Below are 18,181 nucleotides of genomic sequence, written 5' to 3'. Positions count from 1 at the left end.
AGCATATAAAACCATCATGGTTTCATATTTGTATCCTTTTACTTCTGTCTTCTTTTTCCTCTCTCTCTCTCTCTTTCTTCTCCTAGCCAATTCACGAGATTGGATGCATTACAACGACTGCAATTGCTACAGTTCTCTTCGCTCTGACACTGCAGCTCTGAGCAGTTCTATCCCTCTTGTTTCTGGAGATAACCAGAATGAGACTATAGTATATCCATCTTCTCCATTCTCCTCTTCTACATCGCGGACACCGGAGCAAGCATTCTGGCATAATATTGAAAATCTGCAAGGACCGAGTTACCATGAAACAGATACTGCCATATCCCTTCCCTCTATCTCTCCTTCTCAACCTACTCTATCTGATCAAGGCCTCTCGTTTTTGGACATGCTCGTTTCAACTCCTTTTCCTTGCTTCAGCAATGTAGTCGATTATCCGGGTGCTGCAATGATACCAAGTCTTAGTGCGACCGTGACCTGTGTCCCGTGTGCAAGTGCAGCACCCATCCTCGACGATATTCATTATCAAGATCCTTATACGTTTGCTGTTGCTGTTAGTACTGCCACGATGTCTTCGATGCAATTAACGCCACCAGTTATCCCTGCTGAAGATTTCGATCTCACCAACGGCGTGTCATCATCAACGACTACTGCTATTACTACTAGAAAGACTAGTCATGACCAGGAAAATGGAAAGAAGCAACGGCAGCAACAGGAGCAGATGCAGGAGCAAAAAGCGGCGTCGCCGATGATGGCATCCCCTCCATTGACTCCAAAGAGTTCTCAGCAGCAACAGCAGGCTCACCAAACCTTTACGTGCCCAGAGTGTCCAAAGCAGTTCAGGAGACCGTATAGTCTAAGATCCCATTTACGGACGCATACTCACGAGCGACCTTATGTGTGCGGCCACGCAAGCTGCAAGTGGGCCTTTGCACGCCCGCACGATCTCAAAAGACATCGGCTGCTGCACACGGGCGAGAAACCCCATCCGTGCCCTTACTGCGACAAGAAGTTTGCAAGACGCGATGCTCTTCGACGCCACTGGAACACGGACCCGTTCTGCCGAAACGATAGCAGTGTCACCATCACCGCCACCGGTGTTGCATCTTATAAACCCTGATGACCATCTTTGCACTCTCATATGTACATATATCATTCTGCAAGTATACCTTAACGCGGATGGATCAGGGTATGGTTATCCCCGACCCCGCTATTATGAGTCACTAGACTGATGCCGTAGCAAGGAAATCAAACCGAGGGTTATGTACACACCGAGACCATCATCCAAGTTTGCTGCAGTTCCTTAACCGCAATGTGAAAAAATTATATCGAGGTAAGTAAAGAGAGACAGAGCAAAAATGCAATGTGCCATGTTCCAACCAGCTCTTGTTTAGATGTATTATTTCTCTGGATATTTCCATGTATATAAATAACTTAACAACAACAATAATCGGCATACAAACAGAAAAGCAGAGCCTCATTCTCAAAAGGAAAACATTATGTAGATATCTCTGTTTATGAAAATAGATATGATTTGACAATCAGTTCATACTTAACGAAAATGAGACAAGCAAAATGGCTTCTTTGTAACTCGTCCTTTATTTGCTCCAGTACATACAACAGGAGAGACCTTTGTATTTATTGTGAGCACTTTATCTCTCCGCTCTTTTCTTTATTGGACATTTACAGTGAATCGCGTTTTACTTATTGGGACCCATCGGTACGCATTCGCTGAGGCCAATGCAATTTTTGACTAATCAACACAACCTTTTAAAGTCTAGTGGAAGTGGATGTTGCATGCAATTCTAGGGACAATAATGAACGAGTGAAGAGCGTAGAGTTATAGTGTATGCTGTAGACGGTATCCATTTTCGAGCATCTTTTCATATTATAATCGGCTCTTTGTCAAGCCTGCTTAGCACAACACTTTCGTAGTGCACAGTCTCAGCGAGGAGTTTTTCACTGCTTTCTTACCTACATCATGCAGACCTCATTCTACCATTATCAACCGTCCGGCGACTACATCCGCGATGGGCCCCCTAGTGACAGTGAACCGGAAGATCCGCAGGAAATCGCCATTAAAACCCTGCACAGATTAGAGGAAATGTCTGACGACTCGATTTCGGAGGAAGAGAGTACTGGTGCTTCATTGGCACTAGATTTGGAGCCAATGGCGGAAGATGAGGAGTTTCAGTTTGAGAATCAGCCGCGGCTTGTATGGACATTCAACAAGTATAAACCAGAGCAAGTTGCACAGTTCATCGCGCTGGTCCGGAACGAAAACATGTTGATCGCCGATGCTGCGAGAAAAGCGCTGATAAACAGCTCGACAGCATATAAGCTTCATAAAGAATGGAAGAAAAATAAAGGTGCTATTCTGCCTGGCTATAAGCCTGTTTCTGAGGTGAAGCGTAACGGCAGAAATACCAAGCTGTCAGATGAGCACTCGGAATTCCTTGCGCAATATATCGAAGATAACCGGACGTGCTTTGTCAAGGATGCAACTGATGCGCTCTGTGAGGTTTTTGAGGACCTGTCCATCAGCAAATCAGCAGTGCATCGGCACTTCACTCAAAAGCTGTCGTTCACGCTGACGCGCTCTAGACCTTTGACGGCTGCACGCAATTCTAACGACACTTTAGAAGCGAGAAGGCAGCTTGTCCAGTATCTTTTGGAGCGGAAAATCGACTTCTTGGACAACTGTGTCTTTGTCGATGAAATTGGGTTCGTGAAGAATATGGTGTGGCCAGTTGCCTGATCCAAGAAGGCACACCTGCCAGTGTGACAGTGTCAACGGAGCGCGGGATCAATCTAAGCATTCTTGACTGTATCCCAAAGAAGGGTTTAATTGCTATTTTACAACAAGTATCTCGGTTGTCTGGTTCTAAGAAACGCAAGCTAGTTACACCGAAGAAGATAGGGGTCCCACATGGTACCAACGCAACCCACTTCTTCCTTTTTTTTTCGAAGAGATGGCGGACGTTTTAGACAAATATGGAATGAACAATATGTTCATTGTCATGGACAACGCCGGTATCCATAAGACAAAGGCTGTAGTCCAAGCCATCAAGGACAGAGGCCACCATCCGCTCTTCTTACCTCCCTACTCGCCGTTCCTCAATCCAATCGAGAAATGTTGGCCGAAAATGAAGGCAGTGGTGCGGAAGACACCGCTCAAGAAGCATGAGAGTCTAGCTTCACGCATACAAGAAGCAGCTAAGACGGTCACTGCAAAGGACTGTCGAGGCTGGATTCGCCACTCTCAATTCTACTTTGACAGGTGCCTCGACATGCAGAAGGATCTCTAGTCGTCATAGTTACAGAATACACTTCAACTCTACGCTCTTCACCGTTCATTATTGTCCCTAGAATTGCATGCAATATCCACTTCCACTAGACTTTAAAAGGTTGCGTTGATTGGTCTCAGCGAATGTGTACCGCTGGGTCCCAAAAAGTGTATTTTACGTTTCTAATTTTTGCATTTTAAAACGCGATTCACTGTATGCGTATGAGCAGGTGTCAAGCAAAGTCTCGATCTCCTCCTTCATCAGCAACATGAACAGTATGTTCAAGAGTGACCACTATCTGATGTCCGAAGCAATCCCTCAAGCATAATCACCAGGAAGCTTCTTTATTACGAACATCGAAATCCTGATCTGGAGAAGCAAGTCAAAGTCATTTAAATGACGCGAGCTTAGACTCTGCGACGCGTCAACGAGCGATCACAAGCTCTCGATCTACATGATTTCCTCACAGCACGAGGTTACACTGTGAACTACAGCAAGACAATTGAAAGCGCCATCGATATGCTGTCGACCTCTTTCCCTTGAGTCTGGGAAACCAGTATGGAATTTTTTGCCGTGCCATTCCTAGGAGATCGTACGAAAGGATGCATGTAACAAACGAGGAACTCTACGGCGTGCTATCAGAGCATTGACGAGAATTCGAGGACTCTATATACCGAAAGCAAATTCGCGTTAATAATCAATAACGAAAGGGCTCGTTTTGGAGAAGTTGTTACGGATCAAAAAAGTGGAAAAGGCCGTTGGCTCTGGATGTCAAACGAAGTTACCTGGGAACATATTTATTTCGGGGCTGACATCGTTGCTTAAGCTCGGGACGTCCCAACTGGGTTCTGAGAACCCTATCCTGGCCCACTGGGAATTGAGACAGGGTAGCGTCCCAACCTGTCCCAGCCCTATCGTTGCTATTCCTGGAGGCAGTCTACAAGAAAGAAGCTTCTTATTCCGCCAAAACTGTATAAATATTGGGTATATTCGAAAATTACGCACCGGCGAAACAGAAACAGAACGTGTACGACTCTTGAGGACAATGGCATCAAGACTTAGGTTATTGATTGATGAGAAAAAGGCGTACATTGCAAAATTGTTGGAGAGAATAAATTGAAAATTACACAGGTTGATCCTCTTTCTATTTCCACAAGGCATTTACTTGTTTCCTCCGTACCATCGGTCCTGATACAAGAATGGCTGCGACCAATCCGAGAATGGTCAAAAGAAGCTGCGATTTTGAGAAGTCTTCGCTCAGCACGTCAAAGCGTTTGCTAGGTGATGAGCGCGAGAAGAAGGTATCAAGTCCGTATGCAAATACAAGCGATGTCGATTCCAACAGAGCCGGCGTTGTTGCAATATGTTTAATGCCAAGCACCTAAGTGATATATTCCCATTAGTACATATATCGGATTATTGTTCTTTACAGTTTATACCTCGAGGTTGTAAGTGAGGAACATTTGACGCTCGTCTGGTATCGGTCCATATGGTATTAAGCCTTCTTCAGCTTGTTCCTTGCTCGGTTTGTCGGTGACAGGTCTGCGGGGATCAAGAAGACGTTTGTTGACATTCATTATCTGATGTGTGGAGAGGCCAACTATAAAATGAGAAAGAAAGAACATTGGATTAGCAAATAACCGATCAAATCTCGTTTTGCTTTATACTTGCAAATGATTTCTCGCGTAGATACCCCGTTGCGTGTTGTAGTGACACCCATTGTTTGCACAGGATAAGGGAACATGAATGCACCCGATAAAACGTTCGGTTGGATGTTGTCATAGGATGAAAAATTCGAGCTGAAATATCGTCAGTACATCGGTGTCTAACTACTGCTCTCCAAGGTGATAAGTATTTTTTTTTACCTGGCTACGCGTTCGTTTTCATCGCGTCCTTCAAACAGCTCCAACACGACTGCTTGATAACCATGGCTCTTGGGATCATTGCTCCAAAAGTGGTACACGACCCAGTTTTCTGCCTGTGCAACGTGGACAGAATTGCCGACGGTATCGACATTTTGATGCACAACTTCGTACAAGACTGTGCCCTTGACAGCGTCGACCACTCGTACCGTCATGGTTTGGCGCTCTTCGTTGGCTGTAATGATAGCAAACATATGGGGGTTTAAGTACTTGTACAAGACGTTGCGGTTGCCGAGTGCACGTCCAATCAGAGCGACCTTCTCGTATTGCTGTCGCTCACCAACTGCCACGACCTTTTCATCGGCTGCAAAGTCAAGTGTCCATACCGGCACTGCATTCAAACTTCCGCGATATCCTTCTTGCACCTTGTAGCCTTTGAAGGAGCCGTTCTTAGATTGTCGTACAAAGTAGAAGTCGTTTACGAATTTGCTGAATGATGCACGAGAGCCTTCACTGTCAGGGTAAATGTATACACGGTTGGTGCCAGCTTCGTACAGTGCCAAGATATGCGTCCTCTCGTCTGGTTCCTCGATCGGCAAGCGCATAACCTTGGCAATTTGCGTCTCTGTGATAAGAGCAGGCTCAAAATACAGATCGGCTTCCGGAGCAGCTGAAATGTAATATTCTCCCGTAAGCGCATTGAGGCGATAGAGATGCGTTTCCCAGTAACCGTCTAGATCGGAAAATCCCATGGCTACAATGATCGGTGGCAGCTTGACAGACACGCTTCTGACAACAAAAACGTGTGTGAATTTGACATCCTTAAAGTATCGGCTCCAAACAATTTGGCCCTTGTTTGCAGAATCCTGTGCAATGATTTTGCCAGTCTCTGTGACAGAGATCAAGAGCTTGCGCAGACCAAAGTTATCACGATATATATTCGTCGCAGGTGCAGTCGAGTTCATCCAACATGACTGTGCCTGCAGTACCGCTGCAGGATCCACCTTGGATTGTGAGTTGTTGATAACCTGCGTCGAGCCAACAATGCGTGATATCAACCAGTTTGGTAGGTTCTTCATCTCGGATGCATGTACCTGCAATCGACGCAGGTAACGAGTCAGAGGCTGGATTTGTTCCTGTTCTTCCAAAGATTCTGAAAGTTCATCCGCCATCTGCGTCCACAGCTGCTTTTCAGGAAGTTCAAGAAATTCTGACGCGGTAGCGTGTGCCATGGCTTCTTCGCGAGACCATAGCAATCTGTCTTGATCATACATGAATGTCGAGCCGCTAGCTGTAACGACAAAGACACGTAGAGATGATATGCTGATGAGTTTAGCGAATACGACATCTCCTGTTAATGAAAAGTCGTGCAAGATGACGTGCTTCTGGTCGACTGTAGCTGATCCATCAGTCTGTGATAGCGTCAAGAGCTCCACGGTCAATTGTTTGTCGGCACCAGCAAGTTGTGCAAATTTATCATTTTGTATGTCTATCGCACCAGCATTCTCCTAGTAAAGCACGAATATATTTAGTAAAATGTATAGTTTCATGTCACGGAGGAACTTATTCTTACCTGAATGCCTAGATCGTGGACGGCTTTCAAGTTTTTGGGTTGGATGCGGAAAAGGGATGTCGCGAACGCAACTTTGTCTGCGTGCAATGTAACTGCAGTCATGTACAGAATATCACTCTCCTTTCCGACCGTCCTGATATCCAAGGTTTGCGGATCAATAGTAGCAAATGATGAGACGGACTTGGCAAGAGTCTATATCTTCTTATCAATTCTTTCTGCTTCTTTGGCGAGGTTGAACATGTTTTTTTCCAACCCACTTACAGCAATGTTTGCACTTTGCACTCTCTTCGCATCTAGCTCAGCCCATTTGATAGTGTCCTTTTCTGTCCATACGACGTAGTCGCCAGCGACGACGAGATTGTGGATTGCTGCTGCCGTACTAAATTCATTCGTTTTGCCGATATCGCCTGTTTCCATATCGACTGCAGTCACTTGGATCGAAGATTTAGCTCGCAAACGCTCGATAATATACAGTTGCTGTTTACGATAATGCAAAGAAACAATCTCGTCGCCGAGCGTATTTTCAGGTCGCTGTACTGTCCAATCTGATTGTCCGGTTCTTGCAGAAATCTTCGTGATAACTTGGCTGTCTGCTGCTACAATGACGTTCAGAGAATCGGTCGAAATGGTGGTCGCAACATTTCCATCATTGAATGGTTGTTCCCATTGCAAGAAACCCGAATGTGCGTCGTAATATTGTACTTTCGGTGGATGGTCAATGACAGTCAAAACACCTAGCATAAAGATAAATCGGTCATTCCCCCCTGATCTTCATTGTGCCCTTTCCATACGGTACCTGAACCGAGCTGTTCATACGTAGCGCGTCCTTCCAGAAACTGTCGCCATTCTGATATTTGTTTACATTATGGTGAGGTGTTGTTGTTTTGCTTCAAAAACTCAATGTTTCGCTCTTACTGATAGCGCCAGTTTGCATATCAAGTGCTGCCAGAACGTTCCGTTCGGTTCCTACGAGTAGCGTTTCTTGTCCAAAGTTGGCTGACCAAGTCGACTTGCCAATCCATGCGTGATGCCTGGTTTAGAAATGTAACAATTGTCTGTGAGTGTGTGTGGTGGGATCGCGTGGGGCGTGATTTTTCTCTGCAACAAAAAGAGAAAACGCGCGCGTGTGTATTATACTTTACCAGTCAAACGTTCCCGCCTGATGTTCATGCAATGCAAACGTTGAGGTTGCGAAACATAATATCGCAACGAAGGATACAAAGATGCTCGAATGACGCCTGGAACTTGCCGTCATGACGTCTCGTACAAGAGCAAGTTGCAGTCGGACCTTGCTCCGGACAAACTCGTCGCTTTGTATGGGCGATCTTGCTTGTTGTAACCCCGCAGCAGCAGCAGCAGCAGCAAGCGTGGAGTCCTTAGCAGCGCGCAATATATCTGGGAGGCAGGACCATCATCGTCACCACCAGCCAGCACGATCATTGCCCGCCCCCTTAGTTTCTCTCTCTTCTTTCCCTGTCTTTATTCTTTTGAGTTTGGTCCTCCTTCCCCTCTTTTTTCCTTATTCCTTCCACTACATACTCTGCTGTAGTACGTATCCTGTCAAAATCCGCGGAGAGAAGAAGCATTCCGCTGCTGCTACAAGTATTTTGATAGTCTTCTGCACACCTTTCCTTTTCTTGTCGTGTGTTTATTCCTTCCATAATTTTATCGGTGTGAAAAGTTGACGTTGCCAATTTACATAAAACTAAACGATGACAGCAATGGACTATATCCCATCAACGGCAACAGCATCGTCGTCGTCAGCACCGCGCGATAGTAACAACAACAACACCACCACCACCAGCAGCAACAGCAACAGCAGTGTTGTTAACCGAAACGGAGGAGGTGCACAGCAACAGCAACAAATTCTGAGCATGGCACCTCCGACCGAGCAGAATATCCAGGCACGGCTGATGCAAATCAACAGACTACAAGAGTTCCTTGCAACGGCAACGAACGGCTGGGAAGGAGGGCAGACAGTGAAATCGTTTGAGCTGCCGACTGGCGAGACGGTGTCGTGCGTGCTGTGGAATGATCTGTATCACATTACAGGCACAGACATTGTACGGTCGCTCGTGTTCCGCTTTCATCAATTCGGACGACCTGTTTTGAACATGAAAAAGTTCGAAGAAGGCGTGTTTAGCGACTTGAGAAACCTGAAACCCGGAAACGATGCTTGCCTCGAAGACCCAAAGTCGGAGTTCCTGGACCTGCTTTACAAGAACAACTGCATTCGCACGCAAAAGAAACAAAAGGTGTTTTATTGGTTCTCGGTGCCGCATGACAGGCTTTTTCTCGATGCACTCGAAAGGGATCTCAAGCGCGAAAAGATCGGCATCGAACCAACCAGCGTCGCCGTCGCTGAACCCGCTACGACTCTCTCTTCTTCCACGCAGCGCAACCATTATCACGAGTTCTTTGATCAGCTTCGCAAGTCCATGGCCTTGTCCACCGCTGCCGCCGTTCATGCATTGGATGAAGCTTCTTCTTCCGATTTCATCAGTCCGACAGCAGTGACGGTTGTCCAGCGGCCATCACCGCCACAGCAGCGCCAAATTCGACACGTTGCATCGTTTACATCGCTCAAAAAAATAAAGTGAAATTTTCTTTTGCTCGCTTTGAATCTTTTTAGTGTTGGTTTTATTCGGAGGTAGCATGGATGTCTCGGGATAAATGGAATACAAGAGGGATATCAGTACGGAGAGAAGAATAAGAAGAGGGGACTTGAATATTAGAGGGTAGTGAATATAAAAGAATGGCATAAAGGAAAGTGGTGATGATGAAAGATATCAGATATGCAAGATAGAGAAAAGAGAGAAGGATTAAATAAGGTATAAGGGAGTAGATGCGCTTTAGAGCTTGAGTAGAGGACTAAAGAACCGCCGTGCTTTGTGCCGACTACTACCGCTTTTGCTGCTCGATGCTGCATTCTTGGTTTTAGCGTTGTTCGCAGCGTGTTCTAGCTGGACGCTGAATGAAAGCTTCAGATCCAAATCGTCGGATATCCCACCGAGCTCAAAATCGTCTAACGGTAAGTCATCTGCAGTCGAAGCCAGCGACAAGTCAGGTACACGCTGTGGAGTGAGCGGCATTTGTTCAGATACAGCGATCGATTCGCTCATTTGCTGCCGGTATGCATAATCGATCTCGTCTTCGACTCCATTCTGCTCGGAAGCGCTGGTATTTCGCCGCTTCGCATATCGTACTTGCTCAGCTTTGCGATAACCATCCGGTGAACATGGCAAATCGCCGTTACTACCGACGAGCTTTGACACGTCTCCAACTGAGCTCACAACTCCATCGAGATGGAAACTGTCGATATCGGATAGCATGCTCATGCTGCCACGCTTGCGAGCAGGTTGGAACGATGGATGGAAATCGTTGTGTAGCTGATGTTCCTGCATCTGTTGTTCGTCAATGCGGTCCATTGTGCATCGCTTCCTATCAAAGTCGTTGATATCGTCGTCCCAATCGGTGTTGTTCTTGTCCAAGGCATTAACTGCATTCTGGCCGTCCTGCGGCTTACTACATCCGTCTTCCTTCCGTTCTTCTGCTTCTTCTAATATTTCTTGTTGTGTCAGGAACATTTCGTTGGTGTATGAATATCCATCAAAGACGCGCTGCATATCCTCTGTCAGATCTGTTTGTGAAGGAACGGGTGTCAATGTGGGTGACATTTCGAGGAAGGTTGGGTCAAAGTTTGCAAAGTCGAGTGCAGATTCAAGCTGGGGCACGTATGGCGGTTTCAATCGACGGTGATAGACATCGTCCCACGAAATGCCGGAAAAGTAGATGTGGGATTTGACTTCCTCCACACCACCGCGCACACCCAATCGCATCTGAGGATCGCGCTCAAGGAGGCCGGCAAGGAACTCGGCTGTTTCGTAATCAGTGTCAGGAGGGAACTCGAGCGGGTCCTGGAGGACACGGTGATACATATCCGAGTGGTTGTCAGCCCAAAACGGCGTAATTCCGGCAAGCATCTCGTAGACAATGGTGCCGTATGCCCAGTAATCGATGCCGAATCCATACGCCTCGCCTAACAATGCTTCAGGTGCAAGGTACTCGGCTGTTCCACAGAACGTCTGCGTATGCTGGGGGTATCCGTCCTTCTCGGTTGCCAACCATTTGCTCAGTCCAAAGTCGGTGAGGACAACGTGTCCATCAATCGTCAGCAAAATGTTCTCGGGTTTCAAATCTCGATACAGAACACCCATACGATGCAAAGCACCGAGACCTTCGATCATTTCTGCGGCGTAGAATAGCGTTCGTTCTTTGGAAAATGTAGTGCAAGTGCTCATCTGCGTCGCCAGGTCGCCGCCGCAGTAGTAATCGGTTACAAGGTACAAGCGATGCTCGTCTTGGAATGAAAGATGTAATTTTGCAAGGAACGGATGGTCATTTCCGGCCAAGGTGGCCAAGATGTCACGTTCTGCTAGAGTGTGGGTAATCTCTCGCTGCTCGATAACCAGCTGTTTCGTTATGCTTTTCAAGGCATAAAGATCGTTGGTAGCTCTCGAGCGCACAAGAAAGACCTAGATAGAAGGAAAGAAAAGATTAGGAGCGCAGAGAGTACATATGCATTTGCATTTCACTTACCTTGCCCATGCATCCTTTTCCAAGCACCTTGATCATCTCCAGCTGGTCGAGCGGATTCCTTTTACTTGTTGCTACTGGCTGCGGCTGCGACGGCGCTGTGGTTGGTGCTGGCGCTGGAGGCAGTGGAGGCGATGGAAAATTGGGAACTATATTTGTCACATCTTCATCTGAAACGTGGTCTACTAGCTGCGGTCGCTTTGCATCCGCAACTTTGCCAGGAGAAGATTGCGTCGCTTTGTCGTCAGAATCGCTTTCATCGGGAACGTCTTTTTCGGAAACTCCCAGGTGGATCGGGTCCGTATCAGGTGAATGCTTCTGCTGTTCCGGTACAACAGCATCAGATGACGACTGCTTCTTTTGCTGCTGATGCTGACGTTCCAGAATTTTGGGAGACGGCTGATCGTTATCCTGAGCGGGTATCGTCGTCGTGGTTGCCACAGGTGCGGGGACGGTAGCTGCCTGCTGCTGCTGCTCGAGAATGCGATCGATCTCCATCTTGGATAGAAGCCTATCCTCATCTCGTTGAACGGAAAAAAAGTCTCGGAATATCGTGGAAGAGCGGATGGTTGGATCGAGGGAACATTTTTGCAGGTACCGTTCAATCTTCTCGGAGTCCGACTTCGCCCGTGTTTGAGAAAGTGATGTCCAGAACTGCCGGAAGCTACGCCGTTTATCGGCAGTCTCTGTCAAGGTCGGGAACGGGATCTTGACTCTAGAGTAGTGCGATTTGATCTGTTGCAGAACGAGAGGGCAAAGAATTAAGAGCGTGCAAACACACAGTCCAGTTGCAAAGCCCAACCACCTTACCAAATGGTCAAATTCAACAAGGTCAGAGACGTAACGCACAAGTGACAACACGTCGGTATCCGTTTCAACGACAACATTAAGCACCTGCGTGTATTCCCGGTATAAGTAACATCCATCATCATCCACACGCTGACATACAGGCAACGAATGCTGTTTCGATGCTGCTGCTGACTGATCCTGGATGATCGCCGTAGTCTGAAACACTGCAATGGTGAACGGTTTCATGCTGCTGCTGCTGCTAGGCTGCTTTCGTAAGAGTGACAAATGTTTATTACGTTTGCGAGTCAAAAGCCTACGTGTATAAAGGATCTAACAATCTTTTGCCTCTTAGTCAGAGCTTATCCAACAGAAAATTCACATTCATGACGTGACAAACTTACATTCAACGATCAAACAGCGCGCGTGCCAATACTTGCATGTTAGCATATTGTGTCAAGCAAGTTCCCAGAGATTATTACCTTGAAGAACAGCAGCACAAGGACGTGTTGCGGTGAAAAAAGCGGGAATATAATAAAGGGTTGAGAGTGATTGCAGAGATTCCAAATGCTAGAATGAGCACCTCAAAAGGACTGGAGAAAAAGAAAAGAGAGAGAGAGAGGTGAAAGGGGGAAAGGACCAATAGAGAGAAAGAGGACTATGGAGAAAGGAAGGGCAGCTTCAAAGAATTTTTTTGCAACGAGGAAAAAAAGGGAAGAAGTGCCACTTTGAATGCGCTTCGCACACACATATGCTTCGGAATCACAAAGTTGCACATGGCATCCTCCCAAGTTTGTGCTTCATTTGCCTTTTCCATGGTGCCACATTTGCTCTTCTTAAAAAAGGTACACTTCAAAAACTGCTGCTTTCGATAAGCGAGTATTTGTACATGCATAAATGTTGTATTGACATGCAACGCACATCTGAAACAACTTGGTTTCGCAGGCACGTACATTTTTATGCAGTTCCACCCCGGCGTCTTGTCGCAATTTTTTATTTTGTGGGGCGCGATTTAGATGCTAGCTAGAATAGTAACATACCAGCATCGAGGATTACACAATTAAGTGGTGAGTTTTAATAATGAACTTCCCAACGCCCATTCAGAATATCGCGTATTCTAGTAATTGAAGGAATATTTCATCTTTCAAATCACCTCTGAGAATAGACTCATCATGTATCTACGTCGGATATAAATAGAACGGTGTGATTATATATTATTACGATGCACGTATGATGAGCATTATGGAAAGGAGAGTACTAGATGTCTTGTACTATCATCGTCTAGCGTGCTGCTAGTGCTAGAGCGCTTTACTCGGATTTTGTATGGTGCCGAAAACCGTTTTAGCCGGCTTTGGATCTTGTTAGGCCATCTTTTTGGGGTATCAGCCGGCTGCTTATCTGGGGCGTCGTGTCGATCGTGAAGAGAAGAGTGTTCGCTGATACGGCTCGAATACAGCGATACAAATTCCACAGTAGACGAAGCAGGCGATAGCGAACAAGAAGACACTTCCTCACATTGCGGTATTGAGATTGCTACGTGCTTGTTTGTTGAGCAAGAATCATCCGTTAAAATCACGGTATTGTTACGACTCTGCTGCCACCGTCGCTGCTGCTGATCTTTTTGCTTTTTGGTCTCCACATTCCTCTGCTGTTGCTGTTGTTGCTTCTTATCTACTGCAGAGTGGACAGGCGCTGCTACTGGAATGGATGGTGGCGGTGGCTCGTGGAGTGTAGTGTGATCGCGCACACGCTGTCTGCTCTTGCGCGTCGTGCTAGCGTATCGAGTGACGCCCACAAATAATGGGACGAGCAATTCGGCTTGCTGTGCTTGATGGGAGCTTGGGTTCACGGCTCTACTACTCTTGATGGCTCGAAATAGCTCCTTCTGCCCGTCCAGTCCCACCACTGGCCGCGGGGCGTGTTCATCGTTGTTAATGTTACTCTTTTCACTCTTTTCACCGGCCACCAGCGCCAAGCTTTCGTTAGAGGATCGATGCAAAAGTACAACGCCGGAGCAAATGCACAGGAAACCAAACACGCAAGTGGCGATATCAACCGGTGACGCATCGCCGAAACCTTGATACAGCACGAGAGAACTGACGATAGTGAGAGTTGTGAATGTGACATAGTATGTGGGCGTGACCAGCGCCGTGTTAAACAGATTCAAGGCCTTGTTGAGATATACAATCTCGACAATCAGCGTCGCAACAACGATGAGTAAAACGATATAGGTAAAGTAGTTTGTAAACTGGTTCGCAACGGTGATGGAATGCACAATGGCCATCCCAAGCCCTTGCGTGAAGACAACAGATATTGCACCGATAAGTGAACATACAGCAATGTAAGGACCCATGTACTTTTTTCCCCATCGCGGTGCTGCAAAGATGATAATGAGGAATGCCAGGACGACGGATACAATAGCATATGTCAGAAAGTCTAGTACAGAAGATGCATGCTTTAGCGTCACTACTTTTCGATATTGTTCATCTTCTGCTGACCTGGAGAAAGTACTAGGTGCTTAAAGGCGTCCATGGATGTATCGCTTTTACTTTGTTGCGGTGCATGTAAAACAATAATAATAGAACCCAGTATACAGTGGAAGCATCCCATCTTGCCATTGAATGATAGCCGTTCTTTTAGAAAGATGGCTGACAGCACGGCACTTATTACCGTCATTGTGTTAGACTCATGTGTAACTTGAGTAGTTTGAAGGATAATTTGTATTTTACCTTACAACTACAGTTAAAGCGCCCAGAGGAGTTACCAAAATCGCTTGCGTAAAAGCATATGCAACAAAATTACATATTTCTCCAACAGCCACTGTTAAAGCATTACAATAAATATCTATCGCTTGCTGTTGTGCATTGCTCGTAAATCTTACTGAGAATCATGCCAGTCCACCATGTAAAGGATTTTAGGTAGCTGTATCCTTCGCCAGCGACTCCACCTTGTATCGAAAGGTAAATAAACAGACTGACTCTGAAATTAAGAACGGGACAAATAAGCTGGTATGTACCTGACAGTTCTGTAGATTGTACAAGGCCTTTCTTTTTAAATACAAAACTCGTGCCAATCAAGAGACCTGCGAAGTGTCAATTGGCAAGTTTGCACATGCATATTGTTGTTCGCCCCGTCAACTAACCACTGACGACAGCTAACGATACACCTGCTGCCTTGCTTTCTGCCTCGTTCATGTGTCGCCGTCTATATCGAGTAATAACAGGAAATCAAAACAGGAAAAAAGAAGAAAAAAGAGCAAACAGGATACATTTTTTAGTTTACAAATAACAACATCTGTCTACCGCTGCCGCTGCGAATTTAAACAAGGAAATGATTATGGGTAAGCAATTGCCAATTTTGAACTATTTGCGTAATCTTGGTTTTTATCTTCAGTTGTTGCTGTTGTGGTGATCGTTGCTGCTGCTGATGTTGTTGTTAACAGCTGATGGCTGTGGTACACGGTCCTCGCTCCTCCAAGCATCATCATCGTCGCCGTCATTTTCCACGTGTGGCGGGAGAGATGTACTCATGACGTTACCGAGCGTCAAGCTGTCTCGTGGATTGTAGTAGCTGCTACTCATACGGAAGGGATTGGTGGTGACAGTGCTAACAGTGGCGATAGTAGAAGTTTCGGCGTAGGATGTCGGTCGGTCGTTGACGACACTGCTGGCAGTGCTCACGAGCGCATCATCCCACAGCTGGCTGTCGCGGCCTAAAATCAGAGATGACCTTCTTCGGTGATCATCATCGGCTGTTGTTACCGCTGCAGCAGCTGCTACAGCAGCTTTATCGTTCACAACGCTGCTGGTGCTGGTGCTGCTACTGTTGGACTCGCGAGCGCCAGATGATGAGCCTTGCTGCCAGCGCGACGCAATTTCCTTGAGCAGCCAGCTGTTTCTAGCGGATGTCGCAGTCTGCGGTGACTTTATGGGCGAATCCTCCTGCTTCAGCTGGAAAAGTGGGGCATGCAGGTTGTTGAACGTTGACTCACGCAACGCCATCGTGTTGGGCCTGTCAGCAGTGTCACGCAGACGCAGGCTGTCGCTTGCGCCAATCGGGTCAATAGCCGACGATGCAGACATCCAGCTTTGATGTGTGTCTTTGCGATAGCCATCGGTATCGTTTGCATTGTTATCAAGGTGGGCTGCAGGCATGGGTGTCAGCGGCTCCAGCGTTTGAGCATAGTATGCATGGTCGTCGTATGGATTTTCTTGTGCATCCCTTTCACTGCCGCTAGCTACAGATTCACTGGCGACTGCTGCTCCTGCAATGACTCCTATAGTTGCTGCCGCCGCCGGTGCTACGTGAGACATTGTTTGTTCAGTATTAGGCTGCATATTTGCCGCCGGGGCGGGAGTCCGTGGTGACGATACTTGTTGCTGTTGCTGCGTATCTTCACCTTGCATGTCAGAAAGATCAGCAATCTTAGATTCCCGTACTCTGTACGGGTTCGCAACGGCCGGCGTCGTGTTAAAAGTTTCTTGCATGACAGGACCTTCTTGTTTCCAGTCGCTTGGAGTGTAGCTGCTCCTATCCACTGGACCCCGCGCGCGGTTGCCGCTGCTGCTAGTGCTACCCAACCGTGACAAGGATCTTGCAACTGCCGTTCCACCAGTGAGCATGGCAGCCAAAAGATTGAACTTTGAAGTTCGGCGCGTCTCTTTTTCATCATCCATGGTCGGCGACCAGCCCGTACCGTGGAACATGTAATCGGACCGCTCCAAATCATCATCCTCACTGCGAACTTGCTCAAACTTGCGCGCGCGTTGACTGACATTACGTCGCGTCCTTCGTTTCAGGAGCCATGCAACTAGAATAAAGAGCACGACCGCACCTGCAACGGAGCCCACGGTGATTCCTGCCAACTGGCCGCCAGATAGCCCTGCAGGTCCTGACTTGTCTGCATGCTCACCACATTGATTGCTGTTGCAGTGGCCCGATACACACTGGAAGTCCTCGAAACACTGAGATCCATTATCTAGCAATTTTGTGCATTGACTGGTGGCGGCGTTGCAGTACGAGTCGCTAGGGCACTTGCTGTCCACTGCGCTTGGATCTGATGCACATTCGTTTGTTCCGAGCACAACCGATGGACTCGCAGCAGATGATGCAGATGATGTCGCTGCGAGCGAAGGGTCGCTGGACGTAGCGGGAGCATCTTGGCTAGAAGTTATCGTTGTTGTATCTTCTGGAGCTGAAGTCGTCGCTGTTACGGCGTCCGTCGTTGTTGTATATTGCTCGTAAGGCGTTGTTGCTGCTGTCGTGGTATATGCATCTTCTGCGGATGTGGTGGGCTGAGGCGTATAGGAGATGGGGGAATAGTAAGAGTCTGTGTTGGTAGCATCTGGAGTAGCAGTAGTATCGTCAAGATAGGTAGTAGTAGGATCGGTGGGTGTTGGATTATAATCAGTAGTAGCAGTGAGTGTTTCGGTATCGTAGTAATCGGTCGAAGTTTGCGTGTCCGTGTAGCTATCATATGCGGTGTCTTCGGTTGGGGTGGCCTGACTTGGATCATCTGAATACGTTGGCGTGGCGTATTCACCATCGTCGCTGTAGGATGCTGTGTCTGTGGGCTCAGTGCTGTCCGAATATGTAGTAGGATCTGAGGAACCGCCGTCGTAACCAGTCTCTTGCTGTTGCCCTCCTGAGGCCCCATCATCGGAACTGCTGGGATCTGAGTAGTCGTCGTAGTCGTCTTCCACCCACGATGGTTGGCCATAGTCACCGTCTTGTTCCTGTCTCGCCACCAATCGTCTCATTTCTTCTGTGTATGTAGAGGATTCTTATTTCCGATTTAGTGATTCCTAGCAGCAATGCTATTGAGAAACTGTCCCTTACCCCTATTACTGAGTGTCATATCTTATGTAGGAGCTACGATAGCTGGATGTGAATTATTACTGGGAGATGTGAGCGTTGCTTCTCATACATACAAGTTGCGTTGTTGCCGTGGATTATCGGATGGTTATTTGTAGTTCATTCGGCACTTGGAAGAAAGAAATTAGAAAAGAAAGAGCGTGCTACTACAGCCAAGTCCACGATATTAAAAAAGTTTTTCAATGAAACTTGTGCAACCTTGGGAA

At 47.0% G+C, this 18,181-nt stretch overlaps 8 protein-coding genes across 8 annotated transcripts; 4 read left to right on the top strand and 4 right to left on the bottom strand.

Annotated features, from left to right (window-relative positions):
• Positions 1–103: 103 nt before the first annotated feature.
• VTP01DRAFT_9282 (uncharacterized protein) lies at positions 104–1,117 on the top strand (the record flags this gene model as incomplete). The annotated part of the gene is made up of 1 exon (XM_069388497.1): positions 104–1,117. One exon carries the CDS (start codon positions 104–106, stop codon positions 1,115–1,117), a length of 1,014 nt encoding a protein of 337 aa, XP_069240788.1.
• An 861-nt stretch (positions 1,118–1,978) lies between these two features.
• Positions 1,979–2,755, top strand: VTP01DRAFT_9281 (uncharacterized protein; the record flags this gene model as incomplete). Its single annotated transcript, XM_069388496.1, has 1 exon — positions 1,979–2,755. One exon carries the CDS (start codon positions 1,979–1,981, stop codon positions 2,753–2,755), a length of 777 nt encoding a protein of 258 aa, XP_069240787.1.
• A 250-nt stretch (positions 2,756–3,005) lies between these two features.
• VTP01DRAFT_9280 (uncharacterized protein) lies at positions 3,006–3,394 on the top strand (the record flags this gene model as incomplete). The annotated part of the gene is made up of 2 exons (XM_069388495.1): positions 3,006–3,221; positions 3,278–3,394. 2 exons carry the CDS (start codon positions 3,006–3,008, stop codon positions 3,392–3,394), a joined length of 333 nt encoding a protein of 110 aa, XP_069240786.1.
• A 1,034-nt stretch (positions 3,395–4,428) lies between these two features.
• VTP01DRAFT_9279 (uncharacterized protein) lies at positions 4,429–7,974 on the bottom strand (the record flags this gene model as incomplete). The annotated part of the gene is made up of 9 exons (XM_069388493.1): positions 4,429–4,665; positions 4,724–4,884; positions 4,956–5,083; positions 5,150–6,654; positions 6,720–6,911; positions 6,981–7,453; positions 7,516–7,566; positions 7,635–7,750; positions 7,862–7,974. The coding sequence occupies 9 exons, from the start codon at positions 7,972–7,974 to the stop codon at positions 4,429–4,431; spliced, it is 2,976 nt and encodes a 991-aa protein (XP_069240785.1).
• Positions 7,975–8,440: 466 nt separating this feature from the next.
• VTP01DRAFT_9278 (uncharacterized protein) lies at positions 8,441–9,319 on the top strand (the record flags this gene model as incomplete). The annotated part of the gene is made up of 1 exon (XM_069388492.1): positions 8,441–9,319. The coding sequence occupies one exon, from the start codon at positions 8,441–8,443 to the stop codon at positions 9,317–9,319; it is 879 nt and encodes a 292-aa protein (XP_069240784.1).
• A 252-nt stretch (positions 9,320–9,571) lies between these two features.
• On the bottom strand, positions 9,572–12,350 carry VTP01DRAFT_9277 (uncharacterized protein; the record flags this gene model as incomplete). The annotated part of the gene is made up of 4 exons (XM_069388491.1): positions 9,572–11,254; positions 11,319–12,050; positions 12,126–12,209; positions 12,264–12,350. The coding sequence occupies 4 exons, from the start codon at positions 12,348–12,350 to the stop codon at positions 9,572–9,574; spliced, it is 2,586 nt and encodes an 861-aa protein (XP_069240783.1).
• Positions 12,351–13,341: 991 nt separating this feature from the next.
• On the bottom strand, positions 13,342–15,295 carry VTP01DRAFT_9276 (uncharacterized protein; the record flags this gene model as incomplete). The annotated part of the gene is made up of 6 exons (XM_069388490.1): positions 13,342–14,537; positions 14,600–14,763; positions 14,831–14,921; positions 14,983–15,048; positions 15,118–15,183; positions 15,244–15,295. The coding sequence occupies 6 exons, from the start codon at positions 15,293–15,295 to the stop codon at positions 13,342–13,344; spliced, it is 1,635 nt and encodes a 544-aa protein (XP_069240782.1).
• A 195-nt stretch (positions 15,296–15,490) lies between these two features.
• Positions 15,491–17,860, bottom strand: VTP01DRAFT_9275 (uncharacterized protein; the record flags this gene model as incomplete). Its single annotated transcript, XM_069388489.1, has 1 exon — positions 15,491–17,860. The coding sequence occupies one exon, from the start codon at positions 17,858–17,860 to the stop codon at positions 15,491–15,493; it is 2,370 nt and encodes a 789-aa protein (XP_069240781.1).
• Between the last annotated feature and the right edge of the window lie 321 nt (positions 17,861–18,181).

The sequence above is a fragment of the Rhizomucor pusillus genome, assembly GCF_041956525.1.
Source record: "Rhizomucor pusillus strain CBS 183.67 unplaced genomic scaffold VTP01scaffold_6, whole genome shotgun sequence".
Lineage (NCBI taxonomy): Eukaryota > Fungi > Mucoromycota > Mucoromycetes > Mucorales > Lichtheimiaceae > Rhizomucor > Rhizomucor pusillus.
The sequence above is the reverse complement of the archived record's forward strand: the minus strand, read 5'-3'. Positions and strand labels throughout refer to the sequence as shown.